Source organism: Phyllostomus discolor, chromosome 6, assembly GCF_004126475.2.
Source record: "Phyllostomus discolor isolate MPI-MPIP mPhyDis1 chromosome 6, mPhyDis1.pri.v3, whole genome shotgun sequence".
Taxonomy (NCBI): domain Eukaryota; kingdom Metazoa; phylum Chordata; class Mammalia; order Chiroptera; family Phyllostomidae; genus Phyllostomus; species Phyllostomus discolor.
Window position 1 is genome coordinate 23,286,391 of NC_040908.2, and position 20,783 is coordinate 23,307,173.

At 36.0% G+C, this 20,783-nt stretch overlaps 1 protein-coding gene across 5 annotated transcripts in view; it reads right to left on the bottom strand.

Moving 5' to 3' along the window:
* MAP4K3 (mitogen-activated protein kinase kinase kinase kinase 3) overlaps positions 1-20,783 on the bottom strand; it is a 126,727-nt gene that overhangs the window by 75,002 nt on the left and 30,942 nt on the right. For 4 of the 5 annotated variants that reach the window (XM_028514721.2, XM_036027887.1, XM_036027885.1 and 1 more), the window contains exons 3-6: positions 6,367-6,457; positions 5,151-5,215; positions 2,702-2,757; positions 2,026-2,073 (exon numbers count right to left, since the gene is read on the bottom strand). In XM_028514721.2, the coding sequence (XP_028370522.1) occupies positions 2,026-2,073; positions 2,702-2,757; positions 5,151-5,215; positions 6,367-6,457 (260 nt within the window). Of the gene's footprint in view, positions 1-2,025; positions 2,074-2,701; positions 2,758-5,150; positions 5,216-6,366; positions 6,458-10,588; positions 10,623-20,783 lie in introns of those variants that run through there. The other variant, XM_036027888.1, reaches the window with a different exon arrangement.

Genomic DNA, 20,783 nt, shown 5'->3' on the forward strand with positions numbered 1-20,783 from the left:
CAAGCTATCCAGACTTATGCCAAAGTCTTCAGTTTGGTCTTTCTTCAGCTCCACATTAATTTTCCTAAATCACAGTTTATACCACATCACCTGCACTTATAGCCTTCAATACATCCTTCCTTCCACCCATCTATCCATTCCTCTTTCCCTGTGAGACTAGTAGCAACCGGGTGTTATTTTAAGCTCTGGGGTTATAATAATAAATAAATTCCAGCTCCCAAATATGAAAGAAGATCTAAAACCAAAAACTAACTCTCTCTCTCTCTCTCTCTCTCTCTCACACACACACACACACACACACACACACACGAATGAATGGACAAATGAATAAACCAACAAATGTTTCCAAGCCAAGTAGAGATAAGGACTCTGAAGATTATAAAGCAAGAAGGCAAGGCTTCTCCAGAGCAGTGTAATCTGAGCAGAGATCTGGGAAAGGTGAGGGTGCAGAGCCATACCAAAATATGAGAGACCATGCTTGGGACAGGGAACAGCGAATAAAAAGCCCTGGAGCCAGAATAAGCTCAACATATTCCAGGAACAGGAAAGTTGGCATGGCTGGAACAGAATGAGTAACATGGAGAGGAGTGTGAGATGAGGTCAGAGAGAAAGCAGGGGCCAGATCACCCATAACCTTGCAGGCTATACTAAACCACTTGGATTTTATATTGAGTATGATGGATGGTTTATAGCAGGCAAGTGACAAGAGATCTGATATTAAAAGATCACTTTGTCTGCAAGGTGAAGTGACTACAGAAGCAGGAGCAAAGCGACTAGTTAGAAGGCTATGATCAAAATCCAAGTGAGATATATATACTAGTGGTCAAACAAACGCAGAAGTAGTGATAACGGTCAGAAACTACCCAAAGGGGTCCGAACTCTGAAGTCTGGCACATGAGTCCTTGCATAACGAAGCACCAAACCACCCAGCCAACCCCATCTGCTATTATTCTCATGTACAGTCTCTTCTTCTCAATAATGTGGTGCTGCTTTTATGCTTTCTAAAATGACCCTTCTCTATCTGGCATCTGTACCTTTGCTCACATTGTTCCCTCTGCTTAAAAGCATTCCAAACCTCCATTATGACAAATATCTGCAAGTCCTTCCAGATAACTTAAGTGCCAGTGACACAGAACTTTTCTTGATTTACTCAAATTCTTATGATCTCCTCTCCCTTTGAATGCCAAAGCTCTTTGCTTATGTCTCTTTAGTGGTGTATGAAAATTACTTAAAGTAGAGGATATCTCAACAGATGATCTGAGAGTCCACTGAAATTTCATGCACAATTTGAAGGCATGTGCGTAAGGGCATTCATTTTCTGAGAAGCGGGTCCATGGCTTTCATCGGAGATGTGAAGGACAGCAGGGTACCAAAAAACAGAAAACGTTAAGAACCTTTATGCTAGGGAAAACTTCAGAAAACAAAAGAGGAAGAAAAGAAATAGGAGAGAAGATGAACAAGAAAGAAGAGAAAAGTAAGTGAAAGGAGAAAAACATCTGAGTTGGGGAGACAGCGGCATCTTTAGAAACTACCTCTGCGTCCTGCCATAGCTCCCAGTTTACCCCAGTGCTAACCTCAGCACGTCCAGAGCACCTGTGAGCCTCTGCCAGTCAAATGAGAGACCATCAGAAATTATTAAAGGTTAATTTATCCATCTGAAAACATCATTAATGATGGTTCCATGAGACTGCCAAAGTTTACTATAATTTTCAAAGCATGAATCTTCCTTAAAACTAACTTGATGAAAGCTATAAACCTAATTTGCATTTTAACTACAAATAAGTTAAAATGGGATATTAACCCACAATTGTATACTTCAACAGGGTGAATTTTATGTTATATGAATTGTATCTCAATAAAGTTACTATAAAAAAGTAATAAAACTGTTAAAAGTATCACTCAATTTTACTACTGTAACATATTTCAGATAACAAATTCATCCAACAGAACGCTCAGTACAATTATGGTCAATGGTCTGTCAGAGAGAGGGCCCACAGGGCAACCAAATGTATGATGTGCACGTACCTTTATATCTCTGTGCATTTTTCCTTTACTGTGAAGATAATACAGTCCCTGGAGTTTCAAAAAAAACAAACAAAACAAAAAACACCAGAATAATTAACAAGATTTTACTATAGAGCTCACTCTAGTATTTAAAATGACCAACTAAGTATAAGTAGTAGTCTCTATTTTTTATTTACTCCTTACATAAAGTCTACTGGTAATCATTAATTTATTTTACTGATCTATCCTAATAAACAGAAGAATCAAGAAAACGAAAAAGGCAAAAGCTCAGTTTGAACCACTAATTTTCCAAAGACAGATAATTTTCACTAAACTCTGCAAACAGTTTGAAATAACTTAAAAAGTATATGTGCAATTAGTATCAGAATGAGTTTCAATTACCATAAGAGTTATCAGTTTTCTAGCATTTCTTTGGTATTAAGAGGAATATAAAAACATAAAATAAGAAATCCACAGTACTTAAATTTTAGGAGTTTATATTATCACATTGAGGCTTTCAAGTACTTATGTGCAGATGTAATTTGGGTTTATCACACAAAAAGTTAAAAAATGTATTACCACTTCAGAGTTTACCAAACTAGAATAGTTAATCCTTACTTTAATTAATAGGGAGTGCACAATAATTAAACATTCACTTTAATAGAGAGTGTTACTTTTTAATTAGCACGGAATTTACCTGTAGTGTTTCTCTGCTAACATAAGCAATCTGCAGTTCTGACAGAGGTCCTGTTACTGTAAGACAAGAAAATTAGTAAAATTAGGTAAAGCATGTTCTTCAAAAGTGACAACTTTTACAAGTTCCACTAAGCAACAGGTTTAATTGTTTAATAAACAATTCTAAAATGTAAGCTCCACCAGAGTAGGTAGGATTTTTAAAAATCTGATTGGCTGACTGCTGTACCCTCAGTGTTCAGAACAGTGTCTGGCATGGAAAAGTTGTGCAAAAACTGTTTAAAGAATGAATAAAAGACTGAAATAGTCTCTGAAATTAATTTTATTTTTACAACTCACTAATCAATATTATTTTTTAAATGTTAAAAGAAAGCATGTACAAGAAATTTAGCTAGTTTTTATTAAAGATTTTAAAAAACTGATGTTATATGTATTATGGCTCATTTAAAATTAATGTTTTCTCCTAAAATGATTAGCTTTATAGCTATTGAGTTAATATATGTTCACTTTCAAAAATCCAATCAATGACATTTGGAAAGTAAAGGTCTCTTCTCTAGTCAAACTATTACTCAATAATAAGCAGTATCAATAGTTTGGGCTATAGACTACCAGACAATTTTATGCAGATACATTTTATATAAAGTATGTGTATGCATTACACACAAAAGCACAAATGGAATCATATTACACATATAATTCTGAAACCTGTCCTTTTCACTTATCATGGACACCTTTCTACATCAATACATATAGTTTAATCATGTTGTACTATCAGAAAAATACAAGGCCTGTCCAGAAAGTATTCAGCCATGTGCTACAAAAACCAGACATTTACTGAAGAAGATACCAGACACAAGAAACACTGTACATAACACAATGATGCCTCAGTCCCCCTCAAAGCAGGCACCTTGGGACCTCACAGAGTCCCCCCAGCGTCTCTTCCACTGTTCAAAACACTGCAAATTCCTTTGTTGGAATTGCCATCAGCTACCCTGTTGTATTTTCCTGAATCTCACTGACAGTTTGAAATCTCTTCCCTTTCAAAGGTGATTTTAGTTTTGGGAAAAGCCAGAAGTAATAGGGTTCCAGATCTGAGCTGTAGTGGGGCTGAGTCACCTGGGTGATTTGATATTTTACCAAAAAACTCTGCACGAGACATGATGCATGGGCAGGCGCCATGTCATGATGAAACTGCCAATCACCAGTTACCCATAGTTGCAACATTCTGAATCATCTAAATAGTTTTCACAGAAGAATGTTCAAGCTTAACACAAAATCTGATGCAGATGCGTTGCTCTACTCCCTCAGTCATTTCAAATGTGACAGCTACACAGTACACATGCTCATTCAAGGACATCTACCGTCCCCATTGACTAGTACAGTGACTAGGTAGCAAGTGGTAGTACAGTGAAGTTGTCCTTGTTCACACATGTGCATCCAGTCCAGTCTCCTTGGCTGCCAGGTTACATCAATGTTGAACAAACTGTTCTCATTATATTAACAATGGCTTGACTTTTTTCCAGACAGACCTCATATTTCTGTGTGTGCATCTATATACTTCACTATTACATCACTTTAGAGTAAAGAAATACATTCGCTGGAAGAGATTATGCTAAAAATCAAATTTCAATGATGGACAGTGACCTTATAACAAGATATAGTAAAGTGAAGTAAAATGGAATATATATTCCTATCCAAATAGCCTTTTAACATCTTTATTACAGTCAGTCCCTAAAATTACACAAGAGGCCCCAAACTAGATACATGAGCTCAAGTGCTATATAAAAAAATTTAGAAAAATTTTCCAAAATATTTTCTTAGAAAACTGACATCATAAATTAAGACATAACTTTATTTTGCATCTATCAAATAGCACACCTCCAGCACAAGAATAAAGCTACTCTGCAGTTTGTGACAGTAACCCATTAACAGGACTAAAACAGAAAAGGGAAAAAAAAGACAGTAAAAATTGTTTATTTTACTTTAAAAGTCTTGTATACTATTACATTGAAATCTCAATGAAAAATGTTCCAATAATTTTTTTAATTCCCCAGAATCTAGTATCTAAGATCGCAAATATTCAAATGATGCTTCTTAAATACGTGAGAGCAAAAGCAACTATCTTTGTATTAACACTATTCATTTCACAAATGGATATTCTTTGGGCTTAGTATTAGCCACCAAGCCCTTTGCACATCTTCTATAAGTCTGAGTTTGAAATTTTGAATGATCTATTAATATTCCTTCTTTAGAATAAATAATTCAATTGTATGTAATTTTCCAACTTATAAACAAATGTTCCTTTCATCTATATACATCTGAAATATCTTTATGTATCCAAATAACATAATAAAGCATACTTTCCTCAAAACAACATTAATATTTTAATACAGTATATCACCATATATTAAGAAATTCTAGTTAATTTCTATAAAATATAACTTTGGTCCTACCATGATAAATATCCTGTAAAGAACCACCTCCACAAAACTCCATGCAAATCCAAAGTTTATCACGCCTATAAAAAAAAATAAGCATGTTTCTATCACATTTTCATATTGATAACATGGACAGTAACTACCTGTGCTGGGTTGTTCCACAGAATAAAAATTGATGCAGAAACTGTGTTAGTTTACTGCATCATTACAGTAATTTAAAATTGGATGTGTTAAAGAGCCCATTCAAAATACCTAGCAGTCACTGTCCCTTTCTGAATTTAAAATGTCCATTAAACCCACCCTTTAACCTTGTTGAAGATCGGGCAAGCAAAGCTCTCCAACAGTGGTTAGACACAAAGGGCTGGTTCCCATGCCTTTTCACAAGCTGGAAAGAAGAGGGCAAGAACTGCCCAGCCTTTTCCATGTGCCATGCCCACAACTGAAGAGTTAAGAGTGTTTTGCAACTGGATCATATGAGAATGGGAGCTGCAAGAAGTTACATCCTTATAATATACTGAAACAAATCTGAAGACTTTTTAAAATATATTAAAAAATTCTCCAATTCTCCCTTTGGAAGGAACCTTTAAAACTAGGTCACAGCTTTACACTAAGTTGCATATAGAAGTGAATGGAAAAGCAAGATTTGTCCCTGAGGTCATCCCCTATGGGATATGACCTGGGGAACCTGGCTTGTTCTGCTAAACCAAACCAAGAGGTAGCAAATTCAGTTTTTCTAAATTTACTCAAAGACCTGAAGAAGAACTCAGTGAAATAATTATAGTTCTCAGTCCTTCAGACAAAATGAAGGACAGAGATGATGCAATATTCAGAGGCTAGAAACACAGAAGAAAAAAGTTTCTAATAAAAACGTAACAGGAAGAAGCGCTCCTTTCTAAATTCACCCACGTCTAGAAGAAAGGGGCAGGCAACAGAACGGCATGTTTATTTAGATCTCTATTCTATCACCAAAAGGCTAACCATAAAAGTAAGTTTTTGCTGTCAGCTTCCTCAATGAGACCACATCCAGAATTCCCAAGAGTACAACAGACAATTACCGACTGTGATATTAGTTACAGAATTAACATAAATAAAACTTCCATTCACATGAAAATATCCTGTCTTTAAAGCAGGGAAAAAAACTATAGAACATGGACTAGAGCTAACTTTATTTTGTTAAATGTATTAGGTGATGAATCATTATTGCTTTTCAAAAAGAAGACAAACAAGGTACCTGAGATAGCTTCCAAAATAAGCAACAATATTTGGGTGTTTACAGTCTTTCATCATAATAATTTCTTGCTGCACAACTGCAAAGTCTTCTCCTAGAATAAAAAAAAAGTATGTTGAGTATTTAATAGGTAAAATAAGTTCCAAAATGTCTATTCATTTCAAAATATAATAAATGTTACTGATATTATTTTTAATGACAATTTCAGTCCTTGCTTGATAGAAAGTAAAATACAGTGAGTGACTAAAACCATAAACTCTGGTCCCAGACTGTCTAATTCAAATCCCAACTCTGTGCCTTACTAAACTGTGTAAAATTGGGCAAGTTACTCAACCTCTCTGTGCCAGTTTCCTCCTCTGTAAAATGGGGATAAAAATAGTAACAATCTATCTCACAGCAGTGTTGGAAAAGTTAAACTAGCCAATATACGTAAAATACTTAGTGCCTGTTTGTGGGCCATCTGGTAACCCAGTACTGCTAGAGTGTAGGCCTCTTGACCCTACAAAGGTCTGCGGAGGTACATTTGATACTCTTGGTGTATAAGAGTTTCTGCTCTTTGAACCACTTACCATTAAAGTAGTTTTAAAGTGGCTATTAAAGAACCCATTTAAAAGGTGTCACAGTCATTGACCTGGGGGTAGTACCTGTCCCTATGTAAACTAAAGTTTCCATTAAACCCACCCTTTAACTTTAATGAAGGTCAACCTCAGTGAATTCCAGATAATTCACTACAATTTACACATTACTTTTTCCCTTTTTACCAAATAACATTTAATATAATTTTAGCACAAAGAAGTAATTCTTTTTGAAGTTAGGGCAGGAACATTAATATACCAAGAGTGTCAAATGTACCTTCACAAACTCTTTGTAGGGCTAAGATGCCTACACTTGCAGTTACTGGGTTACCAGATGGCCCACAAACAACAGGCTTAGCCTGTATTCCAATGCATTGCTCCAACTGTGCTGGGATGCAGAATGGGGCTGGATTTGAGCCAGGTCAGACTATTAGCAAATCATCTGTCTTCTACTCCTTCTCTGCCCAAATTCTTCAAAGTAAGATCTGGCAATGATATAGCAGGGTCACATGCTGTGGCTCCTGAATGAATACTTGTACAGAAAAAAGAGAACTGCAGTGAATGCAAGTGTGATGCACCAGAGACGATGTAAAAAGAGAGCAAAGGGAAGTGTAAGCATTTAACTCAAAGTAACTTTGTACTACTATTTCAGTTTTTAAAGTATTACGTGCTTGAAGACCCTGATTAAATGTGTATTAGGCTGAGTAAACAACAGAAGTCTTCCCAAGTACCCCTCAAATCATAAGTATGAGGCTGTTAGAGCAAGATGTAACATCTCTGGCCTTGGTATTTTCCTATAGCAAATGTGACTGACTCTAGAAGTGGCACAACCATGAACCATCAGACCCAGTATCAAAACTGACCTTAGTGCCCAGTTACAAGAGAAGTAATAAAGAACAGACTGTATGTCAGGTTCTTAATTTCTATAATGAAGTGTGTATAGAATCAAAGATCTCCAAAGGGAGAATAGGAGATTTTTATGCTTTCAAAATTTCATAAGTCACTGAACTGAGATCCTCTTCTGAATTCACCTGCCACCATTAAGAATTCCAGGTTTTTAGTATATTAAAAAAATGCAAGTTAAAAATAATAAAGCCAAAATAAGACTAATACCAATTTTCAGGGATAGACTAAATTCTTTGAAAATTCTAAATTTTGTGTTCTCATTTGCCTCTCAATTATACTTTTCCCCTGATCTAGTGAAAGGGTTATATATGAGAGCAAAGTAGTTGAAGTCAGAGTGAACGCCAGGAGCGTTCATGGTCAGACAGCAACTCTCTTTCTGGGGGTAATAGCCCTGAGAGTTTAGCAGTCATCATACAAACTCAAAGGGAACCAGCTTCAGAATAATGCTGATCAGAAAACATTGAAAAGGAACAGGAAAAGAGGAGGAGAGAGGCACATGATGATGTAACTGAGCTACCTCAGCTGTCTCTCTAATTTTCAGATACACCCATATATAACCAATAGATTCCCTGCACTGTTTAGACACCTTGACTTGTGGTTTCTGTTACAACTGTAAGCATCATGACTTCTACAGTAATCTCTGTACCCATCTCTGCCCTTATGACACTGTAACAATGTCTGCATGTCCCTGTCCTTGCTAGAGTAATTAGGTCCTCTACAACAGGATTATGCCTAAATCATCTTTGCATCCCTAGCACCAAATATGTGATTAATAGAATAGTTGCCTGAATTAATCTATAATACCTCATAATTCTTCTCCGTGATAACTAAATCAGGTATACTGCTTTTCGTTTAATTTCATCCAGTTACACAATTAATTGCTTATGTACTACTCCTGTGCTTTCTACTGAAACCTATAAGTGGCTTTAAATCTTCAACTACCTCTCCCCCATAAAATGGTTTTGTTTATTGATTGACTGATTGATTGATTGATTTCTAGAGAGAAAGGGAAGGGAGGAAGAAAAAGAGAAACATCAACGTGTGATTGCCTCTAGCATGTCCCCAACTGGGGACCTGGCCCACAACCCAGGTATGTGCCCTGACTGGGAATCAAACTGGTGACCCTTTGGTTTACAGGCCAGCATTCAATCCACTGAGCCACACCAGCCAGGGCCCATAAAATGTTTTTGATCCAAAGTACATTATCTTTTTCCTAGTAAGTCATTTCCATGTGATCATAAGAATGGTCAAATAAAATTCAACATTTTTGTGGGGGAAAAATCCAAAGCAATAATCTACAACACAATTTTAAAAAGTAACTGGAAAAGACAGGTTTGGATAGGAATAAAGAAAGCAGAATTTAATACATTAATAATCCAAAGGAGCCTAATGGTAGATTTAAAGAACTTTCTTCAAAACTCAAGAGAAATAGATTCCAAAGAATAATTAACAACTTCCTCACCTAATTCTAGAACACTTAATAGAATACAGTGGAACAGAATGATTAGACCACATAATCTCTAAAAATAATTTCCAATTCTAAGATTTTCTGATAACATTTTTAAACATTAAAGTGAAGAATACGTCTTCCAGAAGATGGCAAAACAAACAAATGTGCAATTGAGGAAAAACAGGTAAGCCTTCAAGTAGAGCAAGCAGATAATGAATAAACCAAGTAAACAGAAAAATACAAACTAATACATGCAAAAATCTTAGAGCATGACAATATTAAACAGTCAATAAATGTTAACTACTTGTAGTAGACCCAACAATGACCCCAAAGGTATCTAGGTCCTAATCCCGGATACCTGGGAACGATACTTATGGATAAAGGAGTTTCACAGATGTAATTAAATGAAGCAGCTTTAGGATGGGGGATTTTCCTGAATTATCTACACAGGCCTTAAATGTAATCACAAGTGTCCTTAATAAAAGGAAGACTTGACTGTAAGAGGACAATAAGTAAGATATGGGCTTTGTAGATAAAAGGAGGAGCCAAGAATAAAAAAAAAAAAATGCAAGGAATGCAGCCCTAAAAGCTAGAGAAGGCAAGGAAATAGATTCTCCCTTAAGAGTCTCCAGAGAGAGTGAGGCCCTGCTGACACCTTGGTCTTGACCCAGTGAAACTCACTTTGGACTTCTGAATTCTAGAACTTTAAGAGAATAAATCTGGGTTGTTTCAAGCCACCAAGTTTGTGGTAATTTGCTCACTAGCCATTAGAAAACTAATATACGATTACTATTAACATTATTATTATTATTGTGGCAGAGCTGGTTAGCCATTCGCAAATAATCGGTGCTCTCCCTTCCATAGTGTGGAAGTTATTGGTGGGAGGCAACCATCCAGTAAAAGATCATTTCCCAGGCAACGTGAATACTGATGTGCTCAAGGGGCTTGTTCTCTTCAGTAGGATGTGAGCAAACGTACCAGTGGGCTACTTGACACTCTGAGACCTCAGAAAATGTAAGAAGTCTTGGACCCCGAGTCATGAAAAGGAAGAGTCATCAAATAACTTGAACATCTGCACTGAACAACTACATAAACTTTGAATAAAATGTAATTATATTAAGCCACTGATATATTCTAGTTTAGTTATTATAGCAATAAACATTATTCTAACCTGTTACGGGCTCTTCACTTATATATCTTCCAGCTTCCACTCTATTTTAAACACAGAGAAGTGGAAATGACTATCTATGCTATGTGCTAAAATATTTTAATAATAAGACCAGTTTTAATTTACCTTTTGATGTGTGATACATTCCAAATACGTAATAAATAAACTTCACATCATATGCAGAAACAACTAACAGAACTGAAAGTATTTCAGTAATCCATGGCTCTCTTCCCACAGCTGATTCTCTTATACAAGTCGTTGGTAACTATCTCGAACTGCCAGAGTACCAAGAAATACTGAAATCCAATTATTTTTAAAAGCTATCAGCATACCATGAAATCCAAAGGCTGATTTTAAAAATATAAATTAGCATTAAGTAATTTTAGTATATAATTATAAAGTACTTCTTGTAAAACACCAAACCAATGCCCAATTCTTAGTCTTTGGAAAAATGCTCAAGCCATAATTCATATCACACAGAAATATAAAGGAAGTGTCTAATAATCTTGACTTTTAGCTATTTCAATTGAAATAACAAAAATAATTACAATAACAATATTACTATTTTTAAATATTAACAAAGAAAATCACTGTTCAAATATTTCACTTGATGAAAATAATACATAAGCTTATTTATTTGTTTGGCCATATTTTAGTAAGAGTTCATGATTAATAATGGTTAAGAGAAGTATCATATTTGCCTAAATTGTTATGAATTAACTTTGAACTTGGGTTCAACAGGATAAAAAGAAAAAAAATCTCCTTGCTGAAACTCAACAGTAAAAGATAAGATTAAAACATCCTGTTTGGTGTGCCAAAATAGTTTGCTGAATGATTAGGTTGTTTTTGGTTTAAAGAAAACATGATCCCCACTCCTAAAAAAAAACTCCTACTCTAATGCAGTGTTTCTCAACCTTATTTTCCTAATGGCTTCTCCCCATGAATGTTAATACCACATATATTCTGTATAGCTGCTTACGTACTGTATGTATATTTGTGCTTTATATACATAGAGTAGGGCTTTTTTTTTTTTTTACCTCTAAAGAACAGATTCCTCCCCATTCTCATTTTAAAAGTAGATCAGAGAGAAGATGGTATCCAAGTAGCAAGGAAAGAATGGCTTAACCTGAGATTCCTGACTAATCTGCTAGGTGTTTTTTTCTTACCTGGATCCAGCTCTTCTTCTGAGAGACAGGTTTACCAATGTAGTCTGATGGAAGATCCAAAGTAAGGTAGGTACCCACATCTCAAAAGTGAATTCCCAGTACCAGTCCTCTCTATTATATATATATCCTTCCTACTCTATCGAATATTATGGTAGCATTCCTAGAGTTTCTCTATGTAAAGCAGGTCTGCAGTAGATTAAAAAATGTTTCTGGCACAGGAACAGAAAAAAGAAAAATAAAGTGCAGTACAGATTTTAAACTAAGTGAAAAACACAGTGGTAAAAATTTCTCGCTCTTTATCATGCTTCCCAAGAAGAACCACAGTCTGTTCCTAATCTGTTAAAAAGAAAATCTCTCTGTCCATAAGGTAAAGTCTAAATCTTTGAGCTAACATTTATTGTTCTCCATGAACTACCATCAATCCACTTTTCACTATTTCCATATTTCCCACTATGCTTAAGCAGAGCACACCACTCTGGTCAAATGAAACAATTTCCCAAACTGGCCTAGTATGCCAGCACCACCACTGCTTCCACGCTACCCTTATATTCCCCTATATTGCTGGCACAATGATAGGCAGCCTTCAAGGCTCAGGTGCACTGTTCCTTTCTTCCTTACACCAAGTGAATCAGGGTATATTAGCTACTCTATCCTATTAGTGTCCTATCACAGGACATCTTGTCTAGACATTCCCTATATGGAGTATTTCACAGGGTGAACAGTCAAAGCCAGCTGTTCAATGAGCTGTGAATTAAGTGCTTCTAGTCACAGTCACCACCATTCCTTATTGCACAATTCACATACACACACACTTTGCTGGAAGGGTGCTACCTGCATCAACACCTAGTTTTCACACTGGGTAACAAGCTCCTTGAAGGCAGATAGCATGTCTTTGTATCTTCTAACTTAATAATGCTAAGTAAATATTCATAGTAAAGAGACATAAAGGGCTGGGAATGAGGAGGAAATTGCAGATACACTAGAAAATCCTGTTATTTGCTTTCTTATTTCTGAGCATTATTATTACTTTTAAATGTATAATCTTCTAATTTGTCCAGTACAGTCAGCCTCAAGCCCATAAAATGGCTCTAATATATTAAGGTGTAGCTAAGCAATCCATGATTAACCTTACAAAATAATCATCATAAATGATGTAACAACAACTTTCTTCGTTGTGGCAGTAAACACAGAACAGCACTGAATAAACAACTGGTGGTAAGGGAGCTGCTCAAGTACTCCAGGGAGAGAGGGAAAAGCAGCCACATAAATAACTACCCTGGTGTTTTGTCACTCTATGATGAAAATAAAGGGGAGGAGCACCTCCCCCACCTCTCAGGGCAGAAAAAACTAATGTCAAAAGCTGACAAGAAAGATTTGTAAAATATAGCTTTGGAGATCCATGAAAAAACAGTAAATGCTGCTCTGATGGAAATAAAACATAATACTGTATTTCCTCATGAATTTCCTACTCATCAATCTCAGTATTTTTCATTGTGTCTGAAAAGGAATGAGTTTCCCCATTTAAAAGGAACGAGTTTCTCCCACAGCTGCTACTTAATCAGTTATCTGTTTGTATATTCTAGTTTAATAAGCAGTATTGAAAGTGAGTCATTTTAAACAACTTTAATTAAATACTATTTTTTAAAGTAAAAAACTAAAGAATAGACTAAGAATCAGAGGAATCAGATCCCCAAAAAGGATCTGTGACTTTTTGGGCAAATTATAAATACTGTTACCTATTTTTCTGCAATATTAAATGTATTAGGCTTAAGAGAGTGTTCACACAACACCTCCTCCCCACAACCAGTTATTTCCTATGACAAAAGTTTTAAAAGTTGTAAAACATCTGACAACCATTGAGACACGTGACCTTAAAAAGTTCCTTATGGCTCTAAAATTCTGACTTTAGCCCTGGCTGGTGTGGCTCCATGTATTGAGAGCTGGCCTGTGAACCAACGGGTCGCCAGTTCAATTCCCAGTCAGGGCACATGCCTGGGATACAGGCCAGGTGCCCAGTAGGGGGTGAGTGAGAGGCAACCACATAATGATGTTTCTCTCCCTCTTTTTCTCCCTCCCTCCCCACTCTCCAAAAATAAATAAATATAAAAAAATCTTTAAATAAAATAAAATAAAGTTATGACTTTAAAACACAGAAAAATAAAAGACTTAAGAGATCCATTCTTGGGAGAAGTAATGTCGGAGGCTCTATCTGTGCTGTTATTCCAGACTGATAAATGGCCAGGCAGCTTTTCACTCTATTAGTTATTTGAGACTGCTGTCTCCATTGTATGCCAGAGTGTGAAGAGCTTGCTAATTAAACTGATTACATTATACTATTCATAAAGAAATTTATTTGCTGGTTTATCTTTTGGTTTGTTTATGATGCATCAATTTCACCACAAAAGATGTCCAATTTGAGCAAATATACTGACTGGTTTTGAAGAAACACATCTTACCTCAATGAAGTTCACTTAGTACTCATTAAATGTGAATAAAATTCACTTAGCTTGTTAAGTGGTGGTTCTACCACTAAAGATTTTTCACATACTGCCCTTGCTGGTGTGGCTCAGTGGACTGAGTGCAGGCCTGTGAACCGAAAGGTGGCCAGTTCGATTCCTAATCAGGGCACATGCCTAGGTTGTGAGCCAGGTCCCAGTTAGGGGCATGTGAGAGTTAACTGATTGTTTTATCTTTTGCACATCAATATTTCTCTACCTCTTTTTCTCCTTGCCTGCCCCTTTTTCTAAAAATAAATAAATACATAAATAAATAACATCTTAAAAAAAAGGTGTTCCTATACTAGTTCTCAAAAACTATACTTGTATATACATTTAATTAAACAAACATCCAGCAAACCTGATAACACAGTTTCCATACCACTGCCAACTTCTGAAAGTAGTGAAAGAGTAGGCTACATTGCCAGGGCTCAAATCTCAGCTTGCCACTAATTAGGGCCAGTTACTGAAACTTTCAGTGCTTCTGTTTCCATATCTTTAAAAACAAAACAGTAATACTGAATGTAAGGACTGAGTCAACAAATGTAAAGCACTTAGAACAGAGCCTGGCACAAAGTAAGTTTGAATAAATGTTAGCTATTTATTAGCAAAAATGTGCCAGTTTAAACCAACCCATCTCTAATGTATCTCTAAATCTTCCTGGTCACCTATCTTCTTCATTACCATATTTTTCAGACTATAAGATGCACCCTCAATTTGGGAGGAAAGTGGTGTGCCTTATAGTCTGAATGTAGCTTACCTGGCTCGCAGTGGGGGAGGGGCAGGAGGGGGCAGTCTACGTTATTTATGCTATTACATATTTTACCACATTTTTCGCTTCAAAAGTTTTTCCTCCAATTTTCCTCCTCTAAAACCTAGGTGTGTCTTATGGTCTGGTGTGTCTTACAGTCTGAAAAAGTTGGTAATTTGATTTATCTAATAAATATTTATTGAGTGTCTACTAGGTACCAGACATGTACCAGGAACCAGGGAACCTTATAGTAAAGAAGATGAATATGAAGTCTGCCCTCATAAAAACTATGGCCTAGTGAAGACTTTATCATCACTACATTCTTACCAATACTATTTTTTTCCTATAAACATGTCTTTGTTACTTTTCTCAAAGAACTGCTATTATCAAACAGTGAGATCCTTTACCACAAGGGCTATTTCTTGATGCCGACAATGCTAGTGGCTAAGAAGGGTCTTAACAACACAGTCAACAAGTACTTGTGGCATTCCCCCAATTCTTCTTTCTATAATATATATTTTTCCACATTATATTTACCATTGAGGTCCCATTACTGTTTAACGGTCTATTTTCCCCTTCAATTGTCAGTTTTTGCTTCATATATTTTGGGGCCTTGTTTATAAGTGTAAGTATTGTTTCCTACTCTTTTTCACTAACATCATACAGAATTTATATTCTGGGGTTCTTTCTTTTTTTTATTCTCCATTTTACAAAGGAAGTGGTAGTGCGCAGTATTTGTCTCTCTCTGTCTAGCTTATTTCACTTAGCATACATAATACCCTCAATGTCCATCCATGCTGTTGCAAATGGAAGAAATTTTCCTTCTTTCCTGTGGCTCAATAATACTCCACTGAATATGCATACACCACATCTTCTTTATCCATTCATCTGCTGATGGATGCTTAGGCTGTTCTCCTATCTTGGCTACTGTGAATAATGCTGCAGTGCACATGAGAGTGCAGATATCTCTTCAATATCCTGTTTTCATATCCTTTGGATATACACCCAGAAGTGGAACTGCTGGATCATACAGTAGTTCTATTTTCTATTTTTTTTTTTTTTAGGAACCTCCATGTTTCCATAGTGGATGCACATGGGAATTTATATTCCCAGCAACAGTACATAAAGGTTCTCTTTTCTCCACATCCTCGCCAACAGTTGTTATCTCTTGTCTCTTTTATGATAAAAAACTAAAAAGCTTCTGCACAGCAAAGGAAACCATCAACGAAATGAAAAGGCAACCTAGAAAATGGGAAAAAATATTTGCAAATCATACATCTGATAAGAAGGCAATATCCAAAATATATAACAAACTCATACAACTCAACAGCAAAAAAAACAAAAACAACACAAAATAAACCCAATCTAATTTAAAAAATGGGCAGAGGATCTGGATAAGACATTTTTCCCAAGAAGACATGCAAATGGCCAATAGGTACCTGAAAGGTGCTCAACATCACTAACCATGAGGGAAACAGATCAAAACTACAGTGAGACATCGCCTCACACCTTTATGATGGCTATCATCAAAAAGACAAGAGATAACAAGTGTGGGTTAGTATTTTGCTGTGAAGACCTCTGGGACTACAATGTCATTTGTGACACACCAGGAAAATGTAAGCTCTATTGGAAGTAATAGTCTTAAAAAGAAAACTGGACTTTCTTTTTTACTGGTATATTATAGGAATGCAATAATTATTAAATTTGTGTTAGCAACATTTCAAGTAAAATATCAGGAGTCATGGGTTCACATTACACATTTGGAATCAAGAAGACTATGCAAGAGGATGAGATTATGGAGTGATATATCTGGGTACCGCTTTTCCATATCCTGTAAAGGTACTTCCACCTCTCATTAAACATTTACCGTAGTATTTGTTTTTTTTTTAAACCTACTTTATAAGTAGGCTGAAAATAAATTATGAATATATGCTTGTTAACCTCTGAGACTGTGAGGAAAAGGTAACATGTATGTATAATTAACATAACAGGACAGGAAATTCACTAATGAGCAGTTTTTAAAATAGAGACAAGTTTACCTATTTTAGAGTAGTACCTAATTCCCTTAACACTAATTTCCTCATGACTTTAATTTCTAGCGAAAAGATCTTTTAACAGGTGAAAATTAATGGCATTGCTTTCAAATGTTCTAATGATAGCTCTTGAATAGTATCATAGCTATGTTAGCTATGGCAATCATAAAAAAATGGTTGATTTCTAAATTCAATTATACACCAAACACTGTTTAACAGTCCCATCACTGGTAACTAGTCAGCTCCTTCTTCTACTCTCCACGGTGGCTCTTACAACAATGAAAGTTATTGCCACTGTTCTTCAGATATCCTACTTACCAACTTCTGCTTCACTCTCAGCTAAGGACCTTTATTTAATAATTATTGCATTCCTATAATATTCCTATTCCTCCATCTGAGAAAATAGAGACCCTGTTGCAAAGATCGTTTTTCCCCCTACCCTCTCAACTTTAAAGCTAATCTATATTTGTGCCCAAACTTGGCCCTTTCCAAAGATATGATCCCAAAGGTGGTACTCTCCTACTTTTCAGAAGAGGCACCTCTTGATCCTATCTCCTTCCAAGCTCTCAAATTCTTGATCCATCATTTATGTTCTCTTCACCACCACTCACTTTTGCTCATCAGCCTACAAACATGCTCAAACTTACTTCAATGTAAAAACTTTTCCTTAGCCTTGCTTATCCGATATTAAATTAGTACCCCATTGTGTTTCACAGCCAAATTTCTTAAAAAAAAAAAAAGTTTGAGCTACAATTCCTTTTCCTTACTTCCATTCAGTCCTTACGTAATCTACTCCAATCTACTTTTCATCCCACAACTACTGAAATTACTCTCACAAAGGTCCATGTCATTTTAAGACCCAAATCAAAGGCCTCTTATGAATCCTTACCCACTTTGACATTTCAGCAGCATTTGATACTAGTGACCTTTCTTTCCTTTTGAAACTCTCCAATTACAACTACAACCAAACACAAGTGATTTTCAGATCAATGCTTCCAGCCAAGACCTCTCTCCTGAGCTCCAGATCTGCAGATCAAATTGACAACTATATGTACAGGGTAGAGCAAAAGTAGGTTTACAGTTGTTCATATGGAAAATAGTACAATAATAAATAATAACAATAAACTGTACTTTCTTGTACTTACAACTGTAAACCTACATCCCCCCAATCCTGTACATATACAATCTCTAAATACCACATAAGCAACGCATCTTGAATGAATGGAAATGCATTCTTTCTCTTCATTCTACCTCATAAATATCTCTCAGTTTCAGCCCCACTATAACTACCTGGTTCAAATCCTCATAATAACCCTCAAATTGCCTCTCCAGGCAGAACACTGCTTGAGGCTACAATAACCATTCTTTCCTTCTACTTAGACACACAGCCGCCCAGCTAAAGACCACATTTCCTAGCTTCTTTGTGTTTGTGTGGCCATCTAGGTAAGTTCCCAGCAACAGAAAATGAGCAGAACTGGCATGTGACTTCTTTAAAAGAAAATTTCTTGCCTTAAAATACCTCTGTCTCTCTCCTAGCAAGCTAACAATGGACACACGTGACCTATCCTCATGTAAGTAAGGTGAATGGGTGCTCTACTGGGTAATAGCATACAATGAGAGGAACAGGCATCCCCAAATAACCTCACGAGCCAGAACTGAACTACCAGCCTGGACTCACCTGAGGACTGTTCTATGAGAGAGAAATAAATATCTACCTTATTTAGGTCACTTTACTGTGGATTTCTTTGTTATAGCATTTAACTTGAACCCTAATACCCTCACCTTTCTCGATAAATCTCTTAACTTGTTTTCAGCGTTAACTTACATTTTAATACATCTGCCACATTACTGTCAGTTATTTTTTAAAATATAAGCTAAATATTAGTCTTCTCCCTCGTAACCTTTAAAAAAAACTTTCAAACTGTTTTCCAAAGTAGATGCACCATTTTACATTCCCAAAAGCAGTGCATGAGGTTTCCTGTTTGTGGTTACATTTTCATCTCTTTCCTTCCGTCATACGTGCTGAAATATTAAGGACTGAAATGTACTAAAAGAAGGAAGGAGGGTAGTTAGTATAAATGAAACAAAGTTGACCATATCTTGAAAACTGTACTCCTCCTCCTACTACTACTACCAGCTACTTACTATAGCAAGTACTTACTCTGTACCAAGCATTTTTTATGTGCTTTAGGTATATCAGCTCATTTAATCTCTACAACTACCTTAAGAGAATATTATTATTATCCCCATTTTAGAGATGAGGAAACAGGTCCAGAAAGCTTAGGCAATGTGGTCAAACTAGGACTAGAATCAAAGTAGCTTTAGAGTCTATGCTCTTAACCACTAGGCCATATACCTCAAACTCTAAACAAAAAATATAAAAATTCAGATGGCTTCTATGAAAATATAAGTTAGGAATCCAATATTAACTAAATTTAAGTATATATTTAATAACATGATAATATCCCTTGTTATCTCTGGGTATTAGAATACCAATAATTTTTCTTCTTATTTAATTGTATTTTCTACCTTTATTACAATGATCAATATATGCACAGCAGTGTTCAAGACTGAGAGCATAACAACGTGAACATTTCATTGATCAAGAAAATGACTTGATGAACAATAAAGATTTTTCAAGTTTCTAATTTTTTAAGGGAAATTTTAAGACATATGAATGAGTACTATGTACCAGGCCTGAAGTTCAGTTCTGTGTACACAAAGTTAATTAAAACCTAAAAACAAAGAAATGCAGTCTAGACTAACAATATAGCTGTGGTTAAGTGCTATACCCACATTATCCCAGAGTCATCTTAATCAGACCAGTGGTCAAGGAAGACTTCTTGAAAGAGAAGGCACTAAATTGATTTGAGACTCATGTATGTACAAACTACTACTGATTTTGAGACTATTTCATCAAGTAACAATTTTTTTTAAAGATTTTATTTATTTATCCCCAGAGAGGGAAGGGAGGGAGAAAGAGAGAGAGAGAGAGAGAGACAGAGAGAGACAGAGAGACAGAGAGACACACACACACACACATCAATGTGCGGTTGCTGGGGGTCATGGCCTGCAACCCAGGCATGTACCTTGACTGGGAAGAGAACCTGCGACACTTTGGTTTGCAGCCCGCGCTCAATCCACTGAGCTACTCCAGCCAGGGCAAGTAACTATTTTTAATGATTAAAAATGAAGACCCTGATTAAAATGCCAAATCCTCTTTTAAATCTCAGATTTCACCAATTTCAAACACCCTACTTAAGTTTCTCATAAACTGAATAGCACGGGACTTAAAGGAAAAAGTATCTTGTGGTGTTAGAATGTAATTAGACTACACAAAATCTGTAAATACGTAAAACTGAAAAAAGTGCCTTTTTATGCATTATATTTCAGTGTGGTTTGATCATAGTCAACACATCCTTCAAATTTCATCTTAATGGCACTTCTAAAAAGTCTGCTGACAATCCCCATCAGGGGTGAGCACAATACGGCAGCAGGTGGCCTGCTTTGCTAAGAATGGGTTTTCCATTTTAGGAGGGAGAGAGGAAGAAGAGAGAGGGAAGACTCTATACAGAGACCACATGTGGTCCAAAAGCCTAAAATATTTTATGATTTAGCCTTTTTACAAAAGTCGTTACCACCTTTGAGTGTATTTCTGTTGTACTGAAGCTAAAATCTGTTTAACCAATAAATTCGTATTATCTGTTTGTAATGACAGAAGCCATCAGAAAGGCACTATTGTTGCTCTTGAACTCAATCTAGACACCAGCACAATTATTTGCTGATGACAGAAGGAGAAAAAGAGAAAGGGGGGTTTTAAGAGAGGATAAACAAGAGTGTATAGTTAGCTCAAAAAGATGTGGTTCTTACAGGGGG